This window comes from Odocoileus virginianus, chromosome 11 (assembly GCF_023699985.2).
Source record: "Odocoileus virginianus isolate 20LAN1187 ecotype Illinois chromosome 11, Ovbor_1.2, whole genome shotgun sequence".
Lineage (NCBI taxonomy): Eukaryota > Metazoa > Chordata > Mammalia > Artiodactyla > Cervidae > Odocoileus > Odocoileus virginianus.
Window position 1 is genome coordinate 21,966,859 of NC_069684.1, and position 19,926 is coordinate 21,986,784.

A 19,926-nucleotide genomic window follows, 5' to 3' on the forward strand; every position below is an offset into this window, starting at 1 on the left:
CTGATAGCTCAGATGGTAAAGAATCCGCCTGCAATGCAGGAGACCCAGATTCGATCCCTGGGTCGGGAAGATCTCCTGGAGAAGGGAAAGGCTACTCACCCCAATGTGCCTGGAGAATTCCATGGACAGAGGAGCCTGGCGGGCAACAGTCCATGGGGTCACAAAGAGTTGGACCTGACTGAGCAACTAAGCATGCATGCTCATAGGAATGAAAAAATAATCTGCAAAGAATCCTGTTGATGGCTTTAATCAAAGTCAGGAGAAGTGTTCTGGAGGGCCTTCCTGTGTGGCAAGAGTCTAGGGTCAATGGCAGCTAGCAATAACTTATTATCAGTGACTTTTCAGGATTAAGAAATGCTGTGTATCACTCTTCATAATCTTATCTACTAAACACAGACACCAAGAGATATCTTGTACTCTCTTTGGCTTAAAACATGTCCCACCATAATTTTTATGTTGAATCTGTGATTGTGCTACTTGGCTGACAGTCTGATGTTAGACGTGAGGACCCAAGGGCAATCTTTGGTAACATTAATCTAGGAGGCTGGGTAATTTAGTAGTTTAACATGTGGATTTGCTTCCCTGGTTCAAATCCTGATTTCATCACTGCCAGTTGTGTAAGAGAAAGCAAGTTATTTAAGCTCTCTGTGACTCTGTTTAGTCTCCTTATATTTATTGTAGGGATTAAACAGGATAATATACGTGAAACAGTTGGTGCCAGGCACACAATATACATAGAAAATGTTATTGTTATTACCACTAAATTACACATTGCCAGATATCAAGAGCTCATCTTGATATCAAGCTTGATATCAAGCTCATCTTGTCTCATCAAGAGCTCAGAGACATCTCCAAACATAGGACATAAGCCTGAGCAGGTGCTCCTAAACTCACCTACACAGTTGAAACCTTCCTCTAATTCACATGCCCTTGAGCAGCCGTCTCCATTCAAAAGGTCTCCATCATCACACTCTTCTCCCAGGTTCCTACAAGGTAAAAGTATACATTCTGATATACAAACATACACACTTGTATACATAAAATGATTTTTCTCTTTTAGTTAATTAACATCATTTTAAAAATATTTATTTAGTTAGTTAGTTTTGGTTGCTGTGCCGGCTTTTCTCTAGTTTCAGGGAGCAGGGGCCTCTCTGGTTGTGGTGTGTAGGTTTCTCATTGCAGTGGCTTCTTTCACTGTATAGCACAGGGTCTAGGGTGCGAGGGCTTCAATAGTTGCAGCTCCCAGGATCCAGAGCACAGGCTCAATAGTTGTGGCACATGGCCTTAGTTGCTCTGAAGCATATGGGATCTTCCCAGATCAGGGATCCCATGATCTCCCATGAACCCATGAACCATGTCTCCTGCATTGGCAGGCAGGGCCTTCCAATGTTGCAAGCACAAAGTATGACACTCTATAGAGAGGTGATATAGGCACAGTTTAAAGGAACATTTGATAAGGAGCTTTGTGAAGCCCAGCAGCCAAGCAGGTGTCACTACAGATGAAGCTGTTTCAAAGCCCAGGCTAGAATGTACAATGTCAGACTAGGAAGACAGCCCTTATCTTGTTCAGCCCCAGAACCCCAGGCAGATGTGGCATCCTGGGACATCAGAACCTTCACTGGAAGGCTGCTGTAGGAGATGCTACAACATAAGATCAACTGTTTTGTTCAAGGAGGGCTCTGTTTGGGTAGTAATGGTCACCTAGTCCCGCAGACGCCTTAATCAGTGGGTAGCAAGTTAAAATGAGGTAGCCATAGAAAACATCAACAACAACCAGATTTGTTCTGTGCACACATGAGCCATCCCTAGGTGATAGGGACAAAAGTGAAAGTGAAGTCACTCAGTTGTGTCCAACTCTTTGCGACCCCATGGACTGTAGCCCTCCAGGCTCCTCCATCCATGGAATTTTCCAGGCAAGACTACTGGGGTGGGTTGCCCTTTCCTTCTCCAGGAGATCTTCTTGATCCAGGGATCAAACCTAGGCTTCCCACATTGCAGGCAGGCGCTTTACTGTCTAAGCCAGCAGGGAAGCTCAGAGTAGGGACAAAGTTGGATGTTTAAATAGTTAATCCCACTAGGGGATTGTATGCATAAAAATATGGGTGACCCCTGTAAGTTAATGATTACTCAGTAGAGCAGGTTTACTTAACCACAAAACCAAGCTGGCTTGCTTAGCAACAAAATCATGCAACAGAAGCACGAGACATTGCCCCCAAATGATCAAATAAGTGTTGTCATGAGACCCACATCCTGCCCAGTGAGCTCAGTAAGTTAATTATCCCCAGGACATGCCCTCTGCACACAAGAAAAATAATACTTTGCAGACCTAGTTTGAACAAGTAGGGACAAGAAAACTCCCCTGCTCAACCAGGAGGAGGAGTTGATGATGGAAGCGTGACGTCTACTCAAGAAAGACAAAGAAGTTCTTCTCCCCCTCCCCACTTTTCCTTTGATTATAAAACTGTAGCCCAGTAAGTTCTCTGGTTGAGAACCTTTACCACCACTGCCCGCTGCCACTGACCCTCACCAGCTTGTAAATCTCACAAGCGTCCTAATCTAATAAATCACTTCTTATCTATCACTTTGCCTCTCGCTGAATTCTTTTCTTTGCTGAGACATAAAGGACAGTGGTACTGGAGCTCTTCTGAGCCCCTTAAATATCACCTAATGATTCACAGGGAGATATTTAATTGAGATGGAGGGGGAGAAAGGATAAGCTGAGACTGAGGCAGAAGGTGGCAGCAAACTAGCAAGGTTTGGGTATTAAAGGGATCTTAGTCTCTTGGATGTATTTCTGAAGTCTGGGAACATTTGGTGTTTATACTACTATGAAAGGAGTAGACTTACACTAGCTTAAGAATTAGAAGACTGAGAAGACAAACAATATTTAGTAATTGCTAAACAATGGGATAAAACCCCAAGAAAGGTTATAGATTGCTTTCAATTAGGCCTTCAAGATACAAGATATTTTTACTTGATCTGGAAAGCTAAAAACAAGCCATCTTACTAGGATACAGACTCTAAGACAAATTATAGTATCTGGGCTTCCAGTCTTTTACTCCTAGCAGCTTTATATAAACAACATATTAGGTGAGCTGAGCATTTGGACGTTAATATAGGATGGTCACTGGAACATGGGAGTATTCAGTGACAAATTTTGGCAACTGCCTGGCAAATCAGAATGAACTAGGTTGATATCACTAAAGGGTATAGAGAAAGGCCATAAAGAAAGCTGAGCACTGAAGAATTGATGCTTTTGAACTGCGGTGTTGGAGAAGACTCCTGGGAATCTCTTGGGCTGCAAGGAGATCAAACCAGTCAATCTTAGAGAAAATCAGTCCTGAATACTCTATGGAAGGACTGACACTGAAGCTCCAATACTTTGACCACCTGATGTGAAGAACTGACTCATTGGAAAAGACCCTGATGCTGGGAGAGATTGAAGGTGGGGGAGAAGGGGACAACAGAGGATGAGATGGTTGGATGGCATCACTGACTTTATGGAAATGAGTCTGAGCATGCTCAGGAAGTTGGTGATGGACAGGGAAGCTTGGCATGCTACAGTCCATGGGGTCGCAAAGAGTCAGACACAACTGAGAGACTGAAATAACTAACTAACTAAAGGGCAACAGGAAAAGGAAGGTGGTATGTTAAGAAATCAAGGGAGTGATTTCATTTTTACCTTGGTGATTTTATAGAATAGCTGTAAATTGCATTGCAATGAGGTATTCCAGGGATCAAATGAGCAACTGAAGCTCATAAAGCTATAGTGATTTTCCTTGGGTCATAAGACAGGCAACTGATCCAAAAGATACCCTCACATCCTCTTTTAGCATCATTTGGAAATAACCTTCTCCACCATGAATTCCTTCCCTGAATCACTGTCCAGCACTTGTTCTCTGAAACCTGAAGAAGACCCCTACAGAATCAGCCCCAATATCTTGGTACTAAATTAAAGTGGGTCCATCCTTAACTATGTAGAGATGTGAATGACCCCTCAAGATCACAACCAGGTCCCAGATCTTGTTCAATACCAGAATCACACAGTGCCTTGCCCCTTTCCCCTCCCAAATCAGTCTCAAGGCAAACCCTCATGGTCCGAGCAAGGCGGGACATCCTCTGTCACCCAGTCCAAGGCACACGGTATGTCCTTACCTTGCAACCTTCCCATCTCCACAGTAAGGAGCTCCATGGATGTGGCTCAGAGGAGGTGAAGCTTCTCCCAGTTCTGCTCCAGCTGCAGCTTGAACTTGGTACCGGTACATCTGCCCAGGCATGACCTCCCTGTGGAAATCAACGGGCCGTAACCATACATCCAGGAAGTGGAGCAGGCCCTGGGTCTTTTTCAGATGGTGTGCAGGAATTTTAAATAAATATTACAGGGAATATAAATGTTAAACATATGCCATGTTGTTTAAAACCAAGAGCAGGGCATATAGTCTTACAGAGTATTTAAAACTGTATTCATCTCTGTATTCCCAGAACCTTCTACGTAGCGAATGTATGTGATTGCTGAGTGAATGCTGAACCAGCTAACAGTCCTACACAATCTAGGAGGATGGTATTTCGAGCATATCTTTACCATGTTACACAAACACACACACACAAAACCACCAACTTTGAAAACCTAGTCTTCTATATCACTGCATGTGTGCATACATGCTAAGTTGCTTCAGTCATGTCCACCTCTTTGCGACTCTATGGACCATCGCCCACCAGGCTCCTCTGTCCATGGGATTCTCCAGGCAAGAACACTGGAGTGGGCTGCTGTGCCCTCCTCCAGGGGATCTTCCTGACCCAGGGATCGGACCTGCGTCTCATGTCTCCTTAGTTGGCAGGTGGGTTCTTTACCACTAGCACCACTTGGAAGGCCCCTCTGTAGCATTGAAATGATTGTAAAGCTGAAGATGAATGCTTCAGAGTTTGGGCTCAGCAAGGCCCTTCTTGGGTCCATGAATCACAGTTTTCTTGTCTCTCAAGAGAATTCTTGTCTTGAGGAGATTGAATTCTTATGAGGAAAAGCACCTTTCTCCTAGAAGGAGATGAGGAAATCTTCCATCCTTATTTTAGGGATGCAAAAAATTCCACCACTGGAAAGGCATTAAATGACTCCCCAGGCTCCAACATACATATAAACCAGGAATGAGTTTTATCAATTGGCACCAGAGATGGAAGGAGTTTATCAGACTATCTAGAGCCCAAGAGCACTGATCAAGTGAAGAATGTGAGAGACTGAACATTTGCAAGGGGGAAGGAGCTAAGGGCCAGTGGTGTGGGGGTTGGAGGGGAGCTGCTGATTCCAAAGATGAATTCTGCCTTCAACTTAACTTTTATCCAACGCTTGCCCTAATTGGAAAAGTACCACTAGAGCCACGCTAGAATGGGAGTGACTTAGGAGAATAGGATCTCAAAGGGCTATTGGTTCTCCCACAAGTGGTACCCACAGATATCCTACCAGAGCCCTCTCTTCTTTAACACACTCTTCAACTCAACCACAAAGCTTCTACTCTTTTGCTTGATGCTGCAAGCAGCAAACAGGAAATGTCGTGGGGTTTCAAAAACACCTTTAAACATCTCTGTACTGGTTTTTAGTTATTTTAATAGCAAAGACACCTAAATATTAAAGACTTTGAAATTTCCAAATTAGTTTTCTGCAGGGAAGCACTCTTTTCATAAGAGTGCCAGGTATTTCAAAAGCAAAACAAGTTTTATATCTTAATCAATTCTGATGGCTTCCCTTTCACAGGGAGGTTTCTGTCTGACTTCTCATCCAGCCATGCATAAAAGTCTTACACTGATCTCTAGCTGGGAAAGGGTTGGAAAGAAGCATCAGGACGTGTTTACGCTTCTTGGGGAGAAAACTCAGCAGCAGGTAGCCCCAATCTTCAATGAGCTGAGTTTGTAAAAGTAACGTGTTACTAAAGAACCAAAATGAGATTCAGTCAGAAAATTGGATTTTAATCCTGAGTTTGCCACTTGCTAGCTCTGTTCAACAAAATTAAAGTTAGTCTTAGTTCTCTCATCTATAAAATAGAATATTATTATCCTTAAATTTTTTTTGTGTCAGCGTATGTGTGAGAATGTGAGTATGTCAAGTTAGATAACAAATATCATTAAATAGCTCATATTTTGAAAATCATGATGAGGCAACACAAAACTTAACTTACTAAATGTAACAAAAATAATAATAATAAATTATTTTAAAAGGTAACAAATATCATTTTAATTGGCTTACTAAAGTCCCCCAAAATAACATTTTTTTCTTTTCAGACCTGTCCCATGATCTAGCCTCCCATTTGCATGAGCTTTTTGACCATTTTACTATCTTCTAGTTCTAATTCGGAGAGCAAGTATGGGAGGAAAAATGCAGTAAAATTCAAGGTGAACACTTTTCTTGGCTCATTTGTAGCTATGGCAGAGTGAAAAGTGGCCACAAATTCTTCCCATCCCAGATGTGTGTGCTTCTGTGATGTGACTTTACTGTTTCTCTCATTAAGAGATAGAATCAATTTTGTCACCTCCAGAATCTCAAATTCTTTGTGACCTGTTTTGGCTAGTGAAATGGTATCATGAGTGATGTAAGCAGAGGCCTGAAAAGTATGAGAATTTGGGGACTTGCCCTTCCTGCTTCTGGAAAGCCTTCTACCACCATGAGGACTTCCCGGGTGACATGAATGGTAAAGAAGCTGCCCACCAATGCAGGAGACATAAGAGATGCAGGTTCCATCCCTGGACGGGGAAGATCTCCTGGAGAAGGAAAGGGCAACCCACTCCAGTAATCTTGCCTGGAGAATCCCATGGACAGAGGAACCTGGCAGTCTATAGTCCATAGGGTTGCAAAGAGTCAGATACGACTGAAGCGGCTGACCACAGCAAAGCACCATGAGGACAAACCCAGGCAAAGCCTCCCAGTGAAGGAGAGATGTGGAAAGAGAACTTCCTCCTCCCAGCCAGGCCAGCATATTCCCTGAGCCTCAAGTGTGCATGAGGTCATCCGGGGCCATGTAGCCTTAGTCAGGCTGGTCCAGATGAGTGCACCCAGCCAACACACAGAACCATGAGAAATGTGTTTGTTGTTTTAAACCACTATGTTTTGTGATGATTTCTAATGTGGCAAAAACTAACCAATAGAGCACCTCTGATAAAACTTTTGTTTTACCCAGAGTTCTGCCCTCAGGGCAGCCTCTGAAAAAATTATGAGGTGAGGAAAATTTGCCTTTGGAGATACCAGCCTCCTACTCTTGAACTCTAAGCCAATGATCTTATCTTAGTCTGTGTCCCCTGCACTGAGCTCACAGTGCCAGGAACACTTAAGAACTCACTAAATGTAGGAAGAACAGAAGAAAGAGAAAGAGAAGGAGAGAGAGGAGGGAGGGAGGAAATAAGGGAAGAATGAAAAATGAAAGTCATAAAAGTATAGTGTTTCAGGAACCCTTGGCTTTTCTACTTAGCTCTGGAAGAGGTGACTATAACCTTTAAATGATATAGGAGCTGTGGCAGATTATTTAAAAGTTGCAGCAAAGATCAAAGATTAGATGGTGTCACCAGATAGGAGTATCTGACTCTGATCAACTTATTTCTGGCAATTACTTTCAGCCCAACTGAAACATGCATGCATGTTGCATCTGACTCTTTGCAATCTGTGCACTGTAGCCTGCAAGGCTCCTCTGTCCTAGGGATTCTCTAGGCAAGAATACTAAAGTGGGTTGCCATGTCCTTCTCCAGAGGATCTTCCTGACCCAGGGATTGAACCCAGGTCTCCTGTATTGCAGGTGGATTCTTTACTATCTGAGCCACCAGGGGAGACCAACATATCATTCACAGACCTCTTTTGTCTAGAATCATAATGATGACATCATCAATCAGGTCATCTACTTTCCCTTTCTGGGAAATATTTTTGTTCATCTCAGAGACCCCACTTTAGAATAAAATCCCCTCTGAGGGTCTGAATGTTTCTCCAAATAAGGGCATGTTGGAATGTAAAATAAAACAAAAACACAACAAAGAAAAAGGAAGTAAAATCCACTCCCAAAGCCACAGGAGGCCCCATGGTTTAGAAAGCCCTGCTGCCCAACTCACATGTCTGTGAACTTCCGCTGAGGATGCATCACCACCACAGGCAAGCCACTGGCAAATGGGGGCTCGCGGAGAACCTGGTACCTCACAGGCCTGCAGCCAGAACACAACGGACTGTGGGGTTGAGAAGTCAGGAGAGCTGCATCAATCTCCATCCGCTCATCAAAGGTGTAGACTTTCACCCCCACGACCTTCCCATCAACATGCAGCTTGATAGTGAGCGGTACATCACAGAAAGTGTCCAAAGGGCCCAGGTGCACAGACTTCTGGTGTTCCAGCAAGATCTCCGTGTCAAAGAGCGCTGGGGAGGAGTCCATGGAGAGGTAGGTGACCCATAGGGTGAGAGTGTCAGCTTGAACCGGGTGCTGAAAGAGCAGCTCCAGGCTACAGCCTTCCGCAGGGCAGGGGACCGTCATGTTCATGTGGTATAGGTGGAGCTCGGGACTCCAGGCCTGCAAACTCGGCTCACAAGGTTGATCCACGTCTGGAGGGCCTGAGGGAGATGAGCAGAAAGAAAGATGCATCAGAAACCACCAATAAAAATCTGAAAGTGAGTCATCCCTATCAATAGTCAGGAGAGAAGAAGAGTCAGAAGAAGAAGAGAACTTTGAGCATATTCTTTGAGCATATTCTTATAGGAACTTGTCAGCTTAGCAGCTTCAGGGATTTTCCCAGCAATAATACTGGAGTGGGTTGCCATTTCCTCCTCCAGGGAATCTTCCTGATCCAGGGATCAAACCTGTGTCTCCAGCATCTCCTTTCTTGGGCAGGTGGATTCTTTACCCCTTGAGCCACCTAGGAAGCCCTTACTGAAGATAAAGCTCTAACAATTCTAAAGCATTATGCTCCAAATCACCTCTATCTGGTGCCCTTTAACAAGAGAAACCCAGCATGGCACTGAGAATGGAGTGACCCCAATCCTAAGTGGAAACATGAGGCTGATGGAGATAAGGTAAGCCCCAAAGAATCCTTGAGCAGGACTTCCCTGGTGGTCTAGGGCTTAAGAGTCTGCCTGCCAATGCAGGGACACAGGTTCAATCCCTGGCTGGGGAAGATTCCATATACTGTGGCACGACTAAACCCATGAGCCGCAACTACTCAGCCCATGCTCTAGAATCAAGCTCTGCAAAAAGGAGAAGCCAATGCAATGAGAAACCTGAGCACCACATCAAAGAGTATACCCTGCTCGCTGCGACTAGAGAAATCCCACATGCAGCAGTGAAGACCCAGCACAGCCAAAAATAAATAAATAAATAAATAAATTTAAAACTTAAAAAAAAATTAAAAACAGAATCCTTGAGCCGAGGAGAATTATTTGTACTTAGTTTATTAATAATTTATGATAAAGTAATGCTTCTGAAGCCCTGTTTTATTAATAAGGCCAATGTTTGTTTTAGGCTGTTGCTACTCTGTTTGACTAGGCTCTTCACAAAACTTTGATGCCCTAAGATCATACCTTAACAAGCCTTCCAAAGGACTGTAAGTCAAACTTTAAAGCCAGACACTGAAATTTCCCCTTTCGTTCAGATATGTGTAAGTCAGGAGATCAGAAAACTGCTCGTGGGAAATAGAAACACTTTTCTTAAGTAGAAGAAAAAGGAGATTCAGTAGCCTGGGAGCCAAAAATGCAAAGGTGAAAAATCAAATATCACTAACATATTAAGGTCATCTCTGTGGAAATAATCTATATACAAGGTGGTTTCCTTTTATATCACACAAGCGGAATTAAAAGAAAACTGCTAAATTAAAAAACCGTAGTTAGGCTCTACTTGGTGCTGTGCATTATCTGTGTGACTGTGGCCAGTCTCTCTAAGCCTCAGTGTCCTCATTTATAAAATAAGGACTATTTAACCCCTGCCTTACTGACTAATCCCTGGTGGCTCAGCTGGTAAAGAATCTGCCTGCAGTGTGGGAGACACGGGTTTGATCCCTGGGTTGGGAAGATCCCCTGGAGAAGGGAAAGGCTACCCACTCCAGTATTCTGACCTGGAGAATTCCATGGACTGTATGGTCCACAGGGTCAAAAAGAGTCAGACACAACTGAGCGACCTTCACTTTCACTTTCACTTACTTAGTGTAGAAGAGCTGTATGATGTTTCACAGAAATATCTGCAAACTATATGTGCAAAAATAGAATGATTTAGCCCTTCAGGATTTGGAAACCAATATTCCAAATCCCAGAGGAAATAAGTTCAAATGTGTGTGTGTTACATCTTTCGACCCCTATTGTTTTTTCCCTATATTGTGAATCCATCCATTCATTCATTAACTCAATACAAATTGACTGTATATCTCTTTTACATCTAGCACTAATCTAGGTATCAGAGATTGAGTAATGAACAAGATAAAGGTACTGACCACATATATCTTACCATAGGGTGAAAGGTGCAACAGTAAATAAAGAGGTATAATTCCAAGTGGTAATGTTCTCTCTGAAGAAAGATAAAGGAGGAAAAAGGACTACAGAATGATGGGGTGAGACTGGGGGCTATTTTAGATCATACAGCCAGGGAAATTCTCTCCAAAAAGATGATACTTAAGCAGTGAATATGTCTGGTTCGATTTTCTGTTCTTCATAGCACTCAGGATGTAGATGGTGATCAATAACTGTCCAATGTGTCATTAAATACATTTTGATCATATCTTTAATTATATATGTTTGTGTATGTTCTGCTAGGGAGTCAATTCATTTTCTATATTTAAAATATGACTTGATTCTTCACCTCTTCAAAACAAAGGAATACCAGTATTTCCCAGCAGTATTTTCCAATAGTCATCCCCAGATACTAGCAGACTGCAGGCCCTTGGAAGCCAACTCCTCAATAGTAGCACTATCTGTCAGAAAGTTTTTATTAGGATCTCATGTGAAAAGATGGAGTGGAGGCCCTAAAAGCTAATTAGGTTTGCCTGGAGACACAATACAAGAGTTAGAACCCAGAACTTCTAATTCCTTTCACCTCTACCAGATAACTTTAAATTTTTCCAAGAATTAAAAAGGAAAAAGTACAGGGCCAGACAGTCAAATAGGCACTAAAACTCTAGCACAGGACAAACTGTTTGCCACGAGAATGGCCTTTTATGAAATGCCAGTCTCTAAATGAGTCCTATGCAGTGCCAATGTAAATTTTATAGTCACTTTCCATTCTTCCCTGAAAACTCATTTGAAAAAAGTTCTATACGATCAGTTAGGTCAACTGTCTCTCTCCAGATTCCTCCTTCAGGCTCCTGTTGTTTGAGTAACTGGGAGCCTAAGGGGACATGGTAGACTCTTAGACCAACGTTCTCCTTTTTTTCTTATCAGAGTCAAGACTGCAAACTAACTCAAATAGGACCATGTCCAACACATCTGATTGAGTTGTTTTTACAACTGTAATAAAAGAAAAAGAGAAGATGATGACTATGAGTTGTTTTTACAATCGTAATAAAAGAAAAAGAGAAGATGATGATTAGGTAAACATGATGGTTTGATGGACCAAACAGGACAGTGATGATGGAAGAAGTCAAGCCATTCATCAGAAGATGCTGCAACTCATGTCAATAGCATATTTGGGACTTGAATTGGGATAGCGTTCATACCCTAATTTGCTGTAAGGCTTTGATATACGTATGTGAGTGAATATGTAGCTGAGAAGTCGGGGGGAGGGACAGAAAAGGGGACAGCTAAAAACATTTTCCCCTCCCAGAGCCTAGCTTAGATCACATCCAAAGCACAACCAGCACCACAGGTTAACAGACTCATAAAAGAGCGTAGATGAGAACGATGAGTTTGGACACCTAGTCCACCCCACCTCTACCCGGGCTGGCTCAGCCAGTGTGCATGAGTGTTCCCTGATGGGGGGCACGGGATCAGCTTACATCATCCTGTGGCAAGGCTGTTCCATGGGCTGGCGGGCGGCGTAACATGATGTGCCTGAGCCAGCTCTTCCTGAAGTCGTCCCCAGAGTTCTCCCTCCCTCTGTCCTCCTTGCTGTCCTCTGATTCAGCACAGCCATCACCACGTTAATCACAGGTGGGCCATCCACACAAAGATCCCAGCCAGAGTCACTTGCAGACCCCTGGAGGTTTCCAGCAAACCATACACACACGCGCGCGCACACTACCTTATTCTTACTGCCACCACTTCACCCTTAGCCTCCACCCTCATTCTCAGTGGCCACCGAGGTGTAAATGAAAAAGCCATGGTCCTTTACCCACAGCCTCCTCTGGAGTCCAGTAACCTGAGGAGTCACACACGCGCCGGGAGGAAGCTGTGTGCACATACTGACGGAACGTCCCATCTTCAGTGCAGGCACCACACACGCTGCCCGGGACCCTGCGAACACAATGCGGGGGGTGGAAATGGGAAGAATAGGTCAGATGAACTGGGATAGCAAAATTCAGAAGACCTTTGACGGCAGGGAAGTGACAGTGGGTATGGCGGCCCTAGGGGGTAACTGGGAACACAACTCTTTTGCAACTCACTCTCTTCTTGTATAGACCTCACCTTTGCAAAATTCAGAGTGACATGAAAATCTCAAGGTTATGAAGCAGAAGAATTTAACTAAGCCACAAAGGAGGCCTGTGGAGATGAAAGAGGGCTTCTATCCCAGCAATGGTCAACACAAAATAATTACCATCTGAATCTTTCAGCATAAAACAGCTTCTATGCTGACTCTCAGTAAGTCAGCCAGAGGCTCCTTGCATTCCCCTGAGCAAAACAAACAGCAGTTTTCACAGTAAACTTATTAGCTACATGTGGTCTTATGTTTTAACGTTCTACTTTTTAATCACACATGTAAGGGTCATATGAAATGTAACGCCTCCTGGCTCTGCAACACCTACGGGGATACACCTAAATTCCTGCTCATGACCCAAGATCCTTCAGAGAAGAGCTTTAGCCTTACCTCCTTCAGTTTCTTCATGGATTTTATGTTCCCATCACAATAACAAATCACCACTTCACAAAAACATCCTGCCCATCACACAGTTCCATGAAACATGCTGGTCTCTCTCCTGCTAAGTCGACTTTCCAAGCTTCTTTGTTTAGCAAGCTCCTATTCATCCCTCAAACCCGTGCAAGTGTATCCTCTGCGATGGTACTTGGCCTGACTCCTCCGGATGACCAGCACTATCCCCACTGCAACGTCTAGCTCCCATCATGGGACACTGATATCTGGTGTTGACAATTCCCATTCCCATTCCTTCTCCTGGAGGGGTTCCAGGCCGAGCTCTTTTCTTTCTGTGCCAGCAGTTAGGACAGAGACTGATCTAGGCAGTCCCCCAGAGAGAGCTTGTTCTGTGGGCATCCTTGAGACTATTAATAAGACTATGAAGAGCTCTTCAAGCACCAGATCTTGAAGGGTAATGTCAATAGCTAAATAGCAAGGGTAAATCACTTGATGAAGCCTGTTTCTGATGCTAAGATTTTTTTTTAAATTATTGAAATCTAGTTGTTATATAATATTATATAAGTTCTAAATATATAATACAGTGATTCAATTTCAAAGGGTATACTCCATTTACAGCTATTATGAGATATTGGCCATATTCCCCATGGTGTACAGCATATCCTTGTAGCTTATTTTACACATAATAGTTTGTGGAAACCCTGTTGTGAATGATCCATCTGCAAACGGAGGTACCGAATTACAGTCTCTCAAGAAGCAGCAAGAGAAAAGTAAAATCTGATAATATGGTAGAAAACAGTATTGTCAAATAAGGGTAATGATTGTGCTACTGAAAGTTTGCTGCTGTGAGCTGTGTGTTACGCCAGGATTCGTGACCTCCAGAAGAGAGGATTTTGATTTGGGGTCAGAGACGAGGCTTGACTACTTGGAGCCTTTTGTGTAGCAAAGTTTTATTAAAGTATAACAGAGACTGGAAAAGCTTCTGACGTAAACATTAGAAGGGGACAGAAAGAGTGCCTGCTTGCTAGTTTTTAACAAGGTGTTTTATGTCTGTTGAAAGTGAAAGTGAAAGTCACTCAGTCTTGTCCAACTCTTTGTGACCCCATGGACTACACAGTTCATGGAATTCTCCAGGCCAGAATATTGCAGTGGGTAGCCTTTCCCTCCTCCAGGGAATCTTCCCAACCCAGGGATCCAACTGAGGTCTCCCATTGCAGGTGGATTCTTTACTAGCTGAGCCATTGCTTGTTAGCTTCTAATCAGATAAAAGAAATACCTTAAGCCTGGGGGAGTTTCACCAGGCTGCTCTTCACAATATGCATTTTTGAGATAGGATGGCATGAGGTGTGTCATCCCCTGGCCATAAAATAATTGACATGAATACTGGTTTGTTGAGCCATTATCAACCCAAGGTTTGAGAAAAGGAAAAAAGTTAGTCTTAGCTGGAACCATTTTGAAGCAAAGGCAGATTCCAAAGCAGAAAACAGAGTCTCATTAACATAGCTTAAGAAAAACATTTCCATAAGAAAAACACATTGGTTAGCTCAAGGCAGAACCAGGTGTCTTCAACACAGAATTAAAAGAAGCCTCTTTCAATTTTGTGTAGAGAAGGAAAGAAATGCTGCCACTTGTAGTCTATTTCCTCCTGCCGCTTGGGGACCTCTGGCCTTCCTATCTGTTACCCTCTCACTACCAGCTGCAGTGTATTAAGCACACTATCTACCTGGCATTGTCCCATGAGATGCTTTTCATAAATTATTTCTCATCCCTGCTTACGAGTAAGGATATTTAGGCTCAGAGAGATGAACTGCCTACAGTCAGAAGTTTCTTAATTCCTCTGAGCAAGTTCCCAAACACCAAGTGTCCAGTACTTTGGCAACGAAAAGTTGTCATTAACTGCAACCCCCAACTGCAGTCAGCACTCACGGCCGCTGCGGACACAATTCCAAACCACAGTTCCCTGATGCACTTGGCTCTTCCGGGGCTGCCGCTGAGTGCGTGGTTGGGCTCCTCTCTGACATAAGGATTCCAAATACCTACTGAGGAGGAGTAAACACAACTCCAAGCGTGACACAAATCCCTGGGAATGTGACGTGAGTCTCCCCGACACACGTGTCGTGAGGCCTCGGCGCTGTGGCCCACCTCGCTGAGAAAAGGAAGCCAACTGCAGCCTTTTCTGCCAACAGCCTCGCAGCCAGCCAGCAGTGATGTCTGCTTTATCGTAACGTTTGTACCAGAGAAAGAATTGAAAGATTAAATTGTTTACACGTGTTACATAAACTGATGTAAAAACGTGGGTTTGCACATACCCACGGAGGACCTAGTGTTCAGCCAGAGCCACCCAAGGTCACACTCGCAGGAAGAGGTTTCTTCCACACATCACAAAGATACAGGTCAACTCACAAAAGGGGTCCATGGGAGCTTGCGGGCTGGTGAAAATCAAAACTGTTTATAGGCTTGTGGATCTAAGTACCATCATGCAGTAAATGCACATCAGGCTGGCAAGGAGAGGTACCAAGATCCCAGAAAGCTGGGAAAGCCAGTTTGCAAAATGATTCACCTGCTTCTTCCCATCCCTGTCTCTGCCTGCCCTCTCTCCTAGGCTTTCAGAAAAGCCGGAGTACATGGGAACATGCTTCAGGGACGCTCATTTCCTCAGCAGGGATCTGACACCCAGAAAGACAGTGTCACACACAGATGAGGAGCTATCCACCTGCTCAGTGAGAAAGCCCTAAATTCAAAGAAACAATCTATTACTCGTCCTCCAGTTCTGAAATTCCCGGGGACGTACCCAGTTCACCTCTACCCTGCCTCGGATTTTTCACTGATACAGCAGGGATTGGGCTCACTGCGAGGACTAAAGAAAATAATTTCAGGTAAAATATCTCACATAGTGAATGCCTCTCACACAGAAGGCCCCAGTAAGCCACAACCACTGGTTATTTAGAATACAGTGGCAGGTTTTGGGAAAATGGAGAGCAGGCCGTGGATGGGGTTCCGACCCTTCTCCGTTAAACCCCATCCCCCCATCTTCCCACCAGTTGTCAGAGGTCACCCTTTTCCTTCCGTCTCTCTTTGCCACAGAAATGTTCCTGGTAATCATTACCCCAATATGCAGAGGATGAATAAAAACCAACTTTAGCTAGAACAATTCTCTTCACTAAATATGAATTAGGTGTTTATTGTGGCAGGTCAAGAGACCAAGATAACAGAAAGCAGTTCTGCCCCCTTAGAACTGCCAGTTGAGTAGTGGAACAGACAGGAAAATGAACAGATAATGACAATCGCACAAGATGTAATAGCCATAACAGGCAGGCACAGGGCACAACAGGATAGAAAGGAGGCATTAGAAACGCCCACTTGAACCAGTTAAACCCTTGATGCATGGCTTGAATAGCCAGTTACCCACCCACCCCCAGAACTGCCTGGAGGAAGACGCCGCACTTCCCTTCTTCCAGACACCACTGTGCAAGTAGCAAGCCCCTTACTACTGTCGTCCATCCTTACACCAAGCAGAACAGCTGCCCTGGACAGGTAGCAAGTGCCATCTCAGTTTTGTCAGGTCATCGTTATCACATTTGTCAACCTCTTCGCAGCTCCTGGGATCACGCCAGATGGGACATAAGGAAACATCGGAGGTGCCCCTGGCCAAGGAGCGGGCACACGTGATGCAGTGTTGGCTTGCGTGAGAGCCGCAGGAGCCCTGCTCAGGAGATAAGGACGGAGCAGGGAGGCGGAGGCAGCCCTGGGCAATGGCGCACACTTATTGTTACAAACTGGGGCTCCCCTAACTTCACGCTCTTTCCCTCATTCATAAGAAACACCATGGAGAAAGATACCAGCTCACCCACAAGCCAGCGCCCTCTCACCTGTCATACACAACGCCACTAATTGGAGGCAGCCAGTGGATAGTGAGGGACTTGGGAGTCTGCCCGATGACCACGGGGGGGATGGGGATGGGGGTGGGCTTCCGGCTCTGGCTCCACTGCTGATACACAAGGTCCAGATAGCAGTGCATTCGGGCCACTTGGTTGGGGGTGAAGCTGTCAGTGCAGGCATCATCTGCGGAGACAAAAAAGGAAACGAGAGAGATGGAGGCTTTACCCTGCAAAGTCCCCCCAGGCAGGGATAGATTTTGCCAGAAAGTATCTAGGCTGGAGATGGAAAAGAGAAGGCAGAGAAGAACAGTGGCTGATCTCTAAAGCAAACTGGGCTTGCTTTACCTCGGGCTGGGCCAGTGAGAGACTCAAGCCCTGGGGTACAGGTTGCTCTGAGCTGACACTGTTTATTCAGGAAACCACAAGATGGCAGTGTTTCAGCATATGACCCTCTTATCCATGATGGTGCGTGGAGTTAGACACCTGCTTTATGCCTGGTGACTTTGGCCGAGGTTAGTGAGTATTCAGTGGGGATGCATGAGGAGAGACAGCCAAAACGTCAAGGAGGCATCACACCTGGGACTGGTGATCCCCAGCTTCCCTTTGGAGCTGGCAAAATTCCCCATTAGGGACACCTTTCATAAGGTTAGAAAGGGAGTTATCTTAGTTTCCAGGTCTTTTTCCATGAAAGCGCACCCAACACTCTCCTTCCTTCTCAGGTGTTTCCTCTGTCCACTTCAAAGGTGGTGCCTAAAGAGCTCTGCCCTCCGCACCCCATTGTCTGGTCCCTCTGCCCTGGAAAGGGACACTGTGTGCTGGTTGGGGGAGGCTGGAGTGCTGGTCCTTATGAAATTTATGTACCTGAATCATGTGCCTAGATTAGACTTAGATAGCAATATATTGATGGGTCATGGACAAGACTAGTTCACACTCTTTCTTCCCTTCAAAGGCATGGCCAGCATTTTATCATTTACCTTTTTCTATTTGGGCAGAAGGGTGGGGTGGTTCTGGAACTTATCACTAAGTCCCTAAACCCTATAGAAAAATTACCTCTTTCCTTCACCACTGGGATAAGTCATCATATCACATCACTCCTTAATTTTAGGGATAAATTTAAGTTCATTATCAGGAGATGATGACTAGTATTGCTTTTTGACAGAAACAGGAAAGATATGGAAGGATAAAGAAGCATAATCTAAGACAACAAAACCAGACACTAAAGTTGCCCCCAGGACCAGGAAAGTACCATTTTTAAGTGAGACAGCACCATTTTTTATAGGAAGACTAAGAATCAGCCCTTGGCTAGTGTTGGAAGAGGAAAATCTGATACTTTTTAAAATAACATGAAAGAAAAAGGAACTCTGAGCCTAACATTAACCAGAGCCATCTTTCTGATCAACTTCAAAACCAGTAAAAACAGCCACCTTGACCCAAAAACCTCTTTCTCAATCACTTTTGGAATCTCCTTTATAGTAAATCCCTAAGAATGTGACAAAGATGCAGGATAACGAAGTTCTAGAGAAGCAAGATAACCAAGTTTTAGAGAAGCAGGGTAACCATGTTCTAGAGGTCAAAGGGCTCTCAAGAGAGTATTTGACTTTGTCTCCCTTTTTAACTATCTGTGTCAGAGGTATGTTTTTCTTTTAATTTTAGTGGAGGAGAATGTAGTCAATGAGACTGCTTCAAACTTCAATACTTCTGTAAGTTTTTCAAGGACATGAAAAATAAATGCCATGACAAATACGCTTCAATTCTCTGGCATGAATGACTCTTGATGATACTCTCTAATTCTCATACCTCCACCCTCCCAGCCCACAAAGGCTTCCACGTAATCTTAACAGAAAAGAAATCCATCAGGACAATGGTGATACCTGTATAACTCATGTAGTTGCTGAATGGAGCCCCTGGGAAGTGGGTGAAGCCACAGGTGTCATTGGCAGGCTCTGGGTCCTGGCACAGCTTACTCTTGGGAGTGGGGGCAGTGTCGGCGCAGAGGTCTCCTGTCTCCATGGACGGCACGGTCTCCCTGCAGGGGTCATCGCAGGATTCTCTCTCACTGACCCCTTTGAAGACATGGTAGAGCCCCAGGACATGCCCCACCTCATGGATCATGATGTTGGTGTGGCCAGGCATGCCATAATAGGCTGGGTTGAGGACAACACCACCTGCAATGGAAGGTTTGCAAAATATCTCTAAGCATATAATGAATAGCCAGCCTCTGTCTTCTGGAAACAGTGTTCATTTCCAACCTCTAACGGGAACAGTTTATAACTTCTAGTGGCATTCAGCCCCTGCTCTTCCCTTCAGCCACAAACACCTTCTGAACTAATCAATAAACATGTCTCTAACCTTTGTCTTGGGTGAATGTTGTACTGGACACCAGGGATAACAATACAACAAGGCGACATGATAGAAGGCCAAGATTCTGAGCCCTGGTTGCACATTAAAATCACCCCAGGGTGTTGACATATACAGATGTCCAAATGTCAGCCCCAGTGGAATGAATCCAAATAGCTGAGGATGGGGTACATGACTCAATATTTTTTAAAACGTCCCAGGTTGAGAGCCATTGGTCTTAAATGAAAGCACACACAGTTCTCTGAGGACTTAAACAGCTATCTGACGTTCTAGAAGATCAGTTCTGTTGTCTGTAAAGTAGAGATAATAACACTCCTCTTTTTTTTTTTTTAAGCATTTGGCATATTGAAAGAGTTCAAGTGACAGTTGTACATGTTGCTTCTGATTTTATGACCCATGCTCTCAAGGAACTAACAACCATTGAGACAAAAGAGAGGTCCAACTGAGCTACCATCAAATTTCAAATGTCACAGGCACTACAGGGAATATGCACCACCCTCATTTCTCCCAGTCTCCCCAAGAACACCAAGAGAGGTATTTCAGAGATGAGTTCATTACATCCAATATGGACTTGGATGAAACACCCAGTGGTATCACTGTTGTTACAAAAGAAAAGGCTTAGGATCTCTGAGTGTCCTAACTTCTGTCTAGTCCCTGTTTTTCTCCTCTCCCCATGGAAGACTTTCCTTTCTCACTCCTAAACATTATCAGGATCAGACCAATCCTCA

General features: G+C 44.3%; 1 protein-coding gene across 1 annotated transcript in view; it reads right to left on the reverse strand.

The window, feature by feature from the left end:
• PAPPA2 (pappalysin 2) overlaps positions 1-19,926 on the reverse strand; it is a 289,437-nt gene that overhangs the window by 144,710 nt on the left and 124,801 nt on the right. The window contains exons 4-9 of the mRNA XM_020879747.2: positions 18,712-19,005; positions 16,832-17,024; positions 12,267-12,388; positions 8,080-8,569; positions 4,156-4,284; positions 895-986 (exon numbers count right to left, since the gene is read on the reverse strand). Coding sequence (XP_020735406.2) covers positions 895-986; positions 4,156-4,284; positions 8,080-8,569; positions 12,267-12,388; positions 16,832-17,024; positions 18,712-19,005 — 1,320 coding nt within the window. The remainder of the gene's footprint in view (positions 1-894; positions 987-4,155; positions 4,285-8,079; positions 8,570-12,266; positions 12,389-16,831; positions 17,025-18,711; positions 19,006-19,926) is intronic.